This window comes from Nicotiana tomentosiformis, chromosome 7 (assembly GCF_000390325.3).
Source record: "Nicotiana tomentosiformis chromosome 7, ASM39032v3, whole genome shotgun sequence".
NCBI classification, from domain to species: domain Eukaryota; kingdom Viridiplantae; phylum Streptophyta; class Magnoliopsida; order Solanales; family Solanaceae; genus Nicotiana; species Nicotiana tomentosiformis.
Window position 1 is genome coordinate 118,624,460 of NC_090818.1, and position 8,905 is coordinate 118,633,364.

General features: G+C 37.4%; 1 protein-coding gene across 1 annotated transcript; it reads left to right on the plus strand.

The window, feature by feature from the left end:
- The first annotated feature begins 712 nt into the window (after positions 1-712).
- LOC104086759 (uncharacterized) lies at positions 713-2,743 on the plus strand. Its single transcript, XM_009591093.4, has one exon. The coding sequence runs from the start codon at positions 828-830 to the stop codon at positions 2,223-2,225; it is 1,398 nt and encodes a 465-aa protein (XP_009589388.1). The 5' UTR covers positions 713-827; the 3' UTR covers positions 2,226-2,743.
- The last annotated feature ends 6,162 nt before the right edge of the window (positions 2,744-8,905 follow it).

Genomic DNA, 8,905 nt, shown 5'->3' on the forward strand with positions numbered 1-8,905 from the left:
AATGGTGATATCAATGTGCAACGGATCCGTTCAAGTGATAATATGGCTGATATGTTCACCAAATCTCTACCGACGTCAACCTTCAAGAAACTAGTGTACAAGATTGGGATGCGAAGGCTCAAGGATGTGAATTGATGCTCTCATCAAGGGGAGTTAATACGCGTTGTGCTCTTTTTCCCTTACAAGGTTTTGTCCCACTGGGTTTTCCTTGCAAGGTTTTTAACGAGACAATCAAAAGGCGTATTTCTAAACATGTGTACTCTTTTTCCTTCACTAGGATTTTTTTCCCATAGGATTTTTTCCTAATAAAGTTTTAACGAGGCACATTATCTATGGACATCCAAGGGGGAGTGTTATAAGAAAAATTAAATTATGGTGGATGTCTACTCTTCCTCCATGATTTCTCAAATGCTTAATGACATATTGAATGACATATTTCTATGCTTAATGACATATTTAATAACATATTTTTCTTCACTTTTCATGCCTATATAAAGGCCTTGTAATAGATAAGAAAATACACACAATTGAAGAAGAAAATCTCTTCCTTCTCTCTATCTCTATTTCTTGTTCATGTTTTACTAAATTGCTTTTATTTCATAACAACATATCTTGTTCATGTTTTACTAAATTGCTTTTGTTTTATAACACTTTCAAATATTTAATTTTTTCTTCCCAAGCTATATTAAAACTCGATCCAAAAGTTTTCATTTCTACACCCCAAATGTTCTCAAATTGATCATTACCACCCCGTATCATTTCTCCAATTAAACCAATTCCGACCGGAATCAAATCATCAAACTTTTATCATCAACCAATCAACCACCATGAACCACCACAATCACCACCGTCAACCACCACAACGACCACCAATAAACCACCAAACAACAACCCAAATCCTCAAACAAACCACCACTACCTTCACCTCCAACCTCCTCCTTTTCCTTCTCCTTTCATCCCTAATCCTCACTTTCCGTTCCAATGTCGAAAATGGGACCCATTATCTCACTTCATTCATCGATCGTGACCCTTCTCTCAAATCCCTAGTATCTCGTATTGACCTCCTCTCCGCTGCTACTCAAACTCAACACCACCACCACCTCCGCCGTCATCGCCGCCGCCCTTTTCTTCACTTATCCCGTGTTGGTACCCTTGATGATGATTTCTTCTCCGGTGATTCGGACCTTGACAAATCCCTATTTCACCCTAACCCTAAACCTCAGCCCAATTCCACTTTCCTAATTCTTTCCGATTTTGACCCTAACTTAGGGTTTTCAAATCATATCATTGATAATGGGATTTTATTTCCTCAAGCAATTCGTAATGGGCTTGTCTCTTTCAAGCCCCTTTTAGAAAAAACCCAGAATTTGACCCATCTTGATAATAATACTGAAAATGAAATTGTAAATGAGAATGAGAATGAAAATGGGGTTGTTGATTTGCAGTTCTTAATAAAGGGTCTTGAATTGGGTCGTCGTGACGCCACGGCATTGTTGTTTCTTGTTAGTTTGTTATCAGCAGCTTATGCTTATGTAGTGTTGGCTTTTTTGGTTACTTACACTTGGGTTCATGGGATTATTTTCTTGCAAGTGTTGGATAATGTGTTAGGGAATTACAGGTCAATTTTTAGGACTGCTTGGGAAGGTTCTAATTTGGGGTTAAGAAGGCTTTCTGGATTTGTTTTGATGAGGTGGGCAGTTAGGGATGCTTTAGCTCAGTTGTTGGGTATTTGCGTTTTTGGAGAAATTGAGGATCAATATGCATTTTTTAAGGTTTTTGTGAGGATGAAATTGATGCCCTTTTCGGATGTGGCACCGTGGGTTACAGGGCATGAGAAGGAAAGCTTGTGTTTTGTTGTCTCTTGGTTCTTGGTGGAGTTGGTAGTGGGGTTTATTTTTGCTGTCGATTCTTGGGTTTCGATTGTGGATTCGACGAAAAGTGGTAGAGAAGTTGTCAAAGAAGGGTGTCGTTTGTTGAATATTATGGTGTATCCTGCTATGGGGATCAAGTGCTGGGAAGTTTTGGTTTGTGGGTCGTTAACGAGATGGATATTGGGTCGAATATTTGGAGAAGTGTTTGCACTGGCATTTCAGTCTGTTATGGAAGTTTATTTCATGGTAGCTTGGTTAACATTTTACTTGGCTGCAAGGTGCAATGATGCCTCTGCAGTTGGGAGGACATTTGGACGAAGAGAATTGGAAGGCTTCCTCGAGGGAGTGAGATGATACTAGGTGGGAATTTGCTAAAGATTCATTCCCTTGCCTTGGTGTTATGGCAAAAGAAGCTTTAACTGGATGGATTGTCGCCACTGATGGGGTAATCTTTTAGTGGTTTGACTTTCAGTGCTTCAAAATTGTGAGTCAGCACAGCATTGCTTAAGAAGTCACCAGCTGCGCTTTGTATGTACTCTGTTCTGAGGCAATATATGACTTGTATATTTCATGGGAATTCTTGTTGGCTATTTCACGTCCATTTCGAGTATATGCTTTACCATACAAATCTTTCATGGTGATGCAACCTGAAAACTAGTTGTAATTGTTGTATTTCTCCTTTTACCATAAAGGGTAAGAGATTTAAGGGAGCCTTCTCCTTTTTCTTAGAGTCACGTTCATGTTGTAGATTCCAATGTTTTAAAGTAAGTTGATTTGTATAATGATACATGGTAATCGTTGAACTAAACCTTTCCAGTCTCCTAACTGGAAAAGATTAAAGAAAAACTTCCAATTGGTCGGTTTGAACTTCCTCTTGATAAATGTTTGAACATTGACCATTTGTTGCTTAAAGTATTTAAGGATTCAAGTGATTATTTACCTTGTAATTTTGGAAGAATGAATGCTTAGATGATTGAACAAATGATTTAAAAAAATCTCGTGTTTGCTTGAAAAGAATCTGATACTGTTCCTTTCTCATTTTTCTGGCTAGATGGTTCCACATTTTTTTTCTTTTTCTGCCCCTTGCTTGTTTAGTTTCAGAAAGAACAAAACTTGGCCTCTTAAAGAACCAATGAAGTGTCCACAAGGTGAACAGATTATCAAGTTTTAACATTTTTATCCCCTAAAACACTCCGTTAGTTCACCAATCAAAGTTTCCGTCTTTTGTTTAAGTAGGCCTAATTGTAATCCCTAGTACATATAGGCTTTAGGGTCAGGTAAGGAATCTGATTCTGGTAGGATGTATGGTGTGGAAACTCAACTCTGAAAAACAAGTTTCCTCGCTTATTCCATATTATGATGAATAAGGAGGCCATAGCAGCTGAGCTTCTTAGAAGAGATCGATGCTAATTGTTTTCACACACACACACACACACACACATATATATATATATAGGAAGCTTGTGAGGTTTGATGATGTGAATGAAATTTGTAAAGCCGTATATGTTGATACAGAACATTGGATTTTCTAACCACTTTATCTAAAAGTTTAAGCTTTTAGAGATGAGACTTTTTATTTACTCAATTATGTCTTTAATACACTCCTGCATGTGTGGGCCTGAATCCTGATGTATTTCATGGGCCAAGCACGTGGTAACTTCTTCAAGGTGGTCTGAAACTTGAACTCAGAAACCATGCCTGGTCTCATACCATATTCAGACTTGTTTACAGACTTCGTTAGTCTCAACTTCTGAAAATGTATTAGAACCAACTAATGGAGCACCAATGTTGAATTGGATGTTGCATTGAAGATTTTTTTTGGAAGAAGGGCATTCCTCATTGACGTGTTGCATTGAAGGGAATAGCTTCATGCAAGGCAGATAGTACTGCACAGAAACAGGTTTAACCAAGTTGGAGAGAATTGCTTCAAAGAACTCGGAGAGAAGTAGATCAAATCAAAATTGAAGAGAAGAAGCTTGAAACAAACTAAATTGAAAGGTGATATATAACATGGAAGGATTGACATCGTCAAAGGAGTTGACTGGTATAATCTCAATGTTCTAGAATGGAGCTAGAGGGTGGATTATAGTTAGGATGGATCATTGTATTCAGGCGAGCCGTTCATGTGAAGTGCAGCAAGAGAGGATGTCAGAAATTGTGTCATGTGCCAGCATGAGTACAGCTCTGGCTCTGTGTCGCTTGAAACACTTAAACCTCGAAGCAAGGTGCAAAACAAGCTTCGGTTAAGCAGTACATCAGTCTAGGCATCAATAACGCTAAGGTGTGCATCTCCTCACCGATGAGTTCTATATTGAAGAGCACAATAAGTAAGCAATAACTATTTCGCTTGATTATAACTTTTTTCTATTCCCTCTATTCATAATTGTTGTTCGTGTTTATATTTATTATCTTTGTGTTACATGTACACTTTTTTATTTTTTTCATTTGAACTTTTCCTTTTTCATTAAAGCCCGCACATTATTAGGATTTGAAGTTAAAGCCCTAGTAGATCTTAGCATGTTTTCCCAACAGTTTCTAGTGTTCTTTCTTGAATTTTGCTTTTGATGACATTGTACTCCGACAAGCTTGATCAACACATGGCAGGGTGGGATTCTCGGAAAGGATTCGTCGTTGCTCTCGAAGCTTTTTCAAATCTTCCTAGCTGCACAGGAGCTCTAGAAGCTTGCCGAAAATTGTTCTGGCAGTCATCATGACTTCCCAAATATCCTATAGCTTTTTTGGCAAGCATGGCTCTTGCGACTCTTGGAGATGGGGCTTGCGTGGCGATGGTTTGTTCACCGTAAAGTCGTTTTACCAGGGTATGTTGGTGAGAGAGGAGACCACTTTTCCATACTCCTCGATCTGGATTCCTAGGGCTCCCACGAAGGTGTGCTTTTTGCATGGCTAGCGTCGAGGGGAGTGATCTTGACTGCTGAAAATCTCCGAAAGAGAGGAATTACACTTGTTAGTTGGTGCTACATGTGTAAAAGCTCAGGGGAAGAAGTTGATCACCTTTTGTTGCATTGCCCTGTGTCCTCTGCTTTGTGGAGGGCAATCCTGAATCTTTTTGGTGTTCAATGGGTGATGCCAAGCACGGTAAAGGAAATGTTATATAGCTGGGCCGGTTTCCGTAGAAGAAGAAAGCAAAAGGCGTGGAAGTTCGCCCCGTTAGCTCTCATGTGGATAGTATGGGGGGAGAGAAATAGGAGAGCTTTTGAGGAGATTGATCCTCCCTTTTCACATCTTAAGAATAGTCTTTTATCTTTGATCGCTTTTTGGTGCACTCATTTAGCCCCTACTTGTATAGAAGATTGGGCGTCTTTTGTAGAGAATCATGTTCTGATGTAAATTCTCTACGTTTTGGTATACTTCGTGTATACGGGAGTTCTCTCCCTTTTGATTAATACAATTTACCTTATACAAAAAAAGCTGTTATAGATTACAAACTTTTTATTTACTGGATTATGTCTTTGACACAAAAAAGAAAAGTGTTATAGGGAGGATCGCCTATGAAGATATTCTCAATGAAGTCATATTATGAGTAATTGATACTTGATCATGGACAGTGACTCTAGGCCATACGGAGGTCCATATGGAAGACGGAGGCACCTAATAAAGTTGTTTTTTTTACACGGTATACAGCTTGGAGTGTTATTCTAATGACAGACAACTGGAGAGCATATAGTTGTCAGCTGGAGTTATTATCCAAGGCCAATGATCAGGATATGGACCATATACTGGTCATTGCAGCTTCTCCATGAGCAATGGAGGCACTCTAAGTTCAATATGGCCTAGGTGTTACCTAGGGAAATGGAGTTATGGAGAAGGGTAGAAGGTCATGCCAATTATCCACCAGCTTTCGAACCGTGCGCCACTGATTCTCGGCGATTTCTCGGTTATTCAAAAAAAACAAAAAGCTCATTTGTTGTAGAAAGGATTTCCCCATATTGTATAGACAGATGGATGATTCTTTTTGGAGCTTTAATGTAGACCCACCATGTATAGAAACATTCACTTGGTGTATCATCAATGAAGTTATTTTAACTTATTAAAATTCCCTTAAAATTTAGTTGAATGTAAGTTGGTCAAAGATTTCCCTTATTATACACAACTACCTTGAAATGAACATACTATCAAATGTTTTTGGAATCAAGTCAGGTATTCCATGCTTACTTTTCCTATTGTTCCATTATCATTTTCATGTGATTATTTGAAATAAAACCGAGGAGTAGAATAGTTTTTAAGAGAGATAAAGAATTTGAGGCTTGGGAAAGTTTTTACTTATTTGAGATATCTAGTTTCTGAAGTATTTGATCAGTGATTTCAGTACTACTGATGGAGTCACTCCTGTTGTGGTTATTATTCTGCTTCTAATATTATTGATTTTGTTCATGACGTCATTCAATGTCGTGATACGTCATACTCTATGACTTTTGGCATCAGAAATGTTGAGGTTTTCAAATCCTTGCCATAATTGTGGCTTTGTCTGGTTAATTATAGTCGTACAGAACATTTTCTGTAGAAAACTTTTGTGACGGAAAATCGTTGGTTGAATAATATTTCTGGTACTTTTGGATCATAATGTCAGTGGCAGGTGCTAGTAGTCAAACAAAGGGATGGGGATGTAAGGACTGGTCCTCAGTGATTATCACAACTTATGTAACAAAGATTGAAAAAAGATACTTACATATGGTTAGGAGCAAATGCCAGATTTGTACTGTAAATGACTTATACAAGGAAATAAGTATGCTCTGCTTTGTAGAGCAAAACATTTGAACAGTTTAATATAACTACTTGTATTTTACTGGAAAACATTTTGCATTATATCAAATGGACATATAAGACAAAGTACCTCTAAGATATAGAGGATTGATTAATGCCTAAACAAATTTCGGAGTGATCATCTATTTGTTTGAAGTATCCTATACATTTGGATAAAAAGTGGTTTTTTCTTCTGGATAACCTGTGCTATTTAATTTTGCGCACAGTTTTTTTTTCTTTGATCAGTATTTTTGCGCACAGCTTTCATCTGGTTAAATGTTTGGTTGATGCTCTTCAAGCCCTATATGCAAGTGCTTAACCATTAAACTCAGTCAGCCTAGCTGATAAGCATTCTAATAAGTGTACAAATAACATTGTTTAGACTGTAGTACCTTGTATATATGAATATAAGATAAGTGGGCACATGCAAAAATTAATGTTGGACTTCTGCTCTATGAGATCATCAGACTACTGAATAAGTTATATTTATGAATATATGATATTTGTTAAGTTTTCCTTACCCAAAATGATATTTGTTAACTTTTGAGTGCTATGCCTTTATTAATAAGCATTTCAATAACACCAAGTTCCTATTAGGTTTAATTCGCAAAGACTAGACACAGAATGCTCTTGCTTCAAATGTTTTTTTTTTTGAGATTTGATTTTGTAGCACTCAACTGATTCTATTTTAAAAAGGTAAATATAGGGATCTAACCGATGTTACCTAGATGTTGAATTTCTTATCCATTGATAACCACTTCTGATCCCTTTGATGAAGTTGGTTAACTTCCAACCATTTTAAGCCGATTTAGTCTTTTAGAGCTTCCATGTTGAGTATGTTTTCTTTTCCTTTTTCTGATCAGCCGTGTTGCGCGTGTTTTCTCTTTTACAGGGGCCGTACTTTGGCTATGAAGTCCTAAGGATAAAAGAATATAAACAGTTTTCTTTCTCAAAATTCTTTTATGCAGCTGGATCTCCAGACAGTAAGGAATCGCTAAACATTAGTTCAACTGTTTAGTAATTCAGCTTTAATGTTGATAACAGTCAATGTAGTCCAAATTTGTCTTGAAAACTATTGATGAACAGCTTCAAAAGTTGGGCTAATGCCTAATTTCTGAAATGTCGATTTGCCTGAGTACTTTTTTGTACAACTTTTAAGCAGTTGTATGTTTGCTTTGTAAGACAAAAGGTGGTGGGGGCAAGGGCTTCATATTGTGCATTTTTCTTCTGAAACCTAGAATGAATATTTGATTTACAGATAGGCTCAAGCTAGTTAGATGGGACAAAACGTTCGATTAGCTTATTATCATTTGAGATCACATTGGATGCATGGAGTTGAATATTCTTTTATCTTGGTACCTTTTGTTTGTTGATATTGGTGAATGGAGTTTATTAGGAAAGATTTCTGAAGGGTACTTTACCACCCAAACACGCGGATGTATGCGGAGGTGCATAAATATAGTAAATATGTCCTCGGAACAACAACAATCCAAAGCAGCCCTTATATAGCCTTTTATCTTTCCTTCAGTACAGTTTGACACCCATATTTCTCTTAAATTTCTAGTTTGGTAAATCCCAACTCATTGCAGATGCTTCAGCTCATATTCTTGCAATTAGTTTTCTCCTTCTGTTTATTCTCCTTGTCACAATCTCTTTCGTCACTGTACGTAGGCTCTTAACCGATATGGCCACGGTTCTTTTTTGAATTCCATCCTCTCAGCTGAATCCTTGGATATGATACTTTCCACTAATTTCTCAGTGACACACCAAAAACTTAAGTTGTTTTTTGAGAATTCATCCTTAAATGAAGACTACTCCCAACTCAAGTGTGCAACAAATTTGGTTAACATAAAGTAGAAATGCACTGACTGCTGAAAGTCAAGCAGGGTACAATCAAACTTCAGCTAGTCCTGAAGAGAGATTTCTTCCTGAAGTATAACTGTAGAATTTTTCATATTGTTCAATGAGAAAAGATAATGTGGGTTCACTAATTGCGTTCAATACAGCACAAGAAACATTGCTGTCTAAATTTTCATTGTTTATCACCTTACTGTCTTGTTTTTATTCTGCTTTTATAAGGCTTTTTGGTACTGTCCCTTCTTGTCTAAATTTTCATTAATGTGGTGCTTATGCTTTTCTGAGCCGAAGGTCTATTGGAAACAACCTCTCTATCCTCACAAGGTAGGGGTAAGGGTTGCGTACACACTACCCTCCCCAGACCCCATGGTGTGGGATAATACTGGGTATGTCGTTGTTGTACAGCACAAGAAACA

Bases quoted from the DNA above. Each gene is read 5' to 3' on its own strand.
- LOC104086759 (XM_009591093.4), top strand. From the start codon at position 828: ATGAACCACCACAATCACCACCGTCAACCACCACAACGACCACCAATA.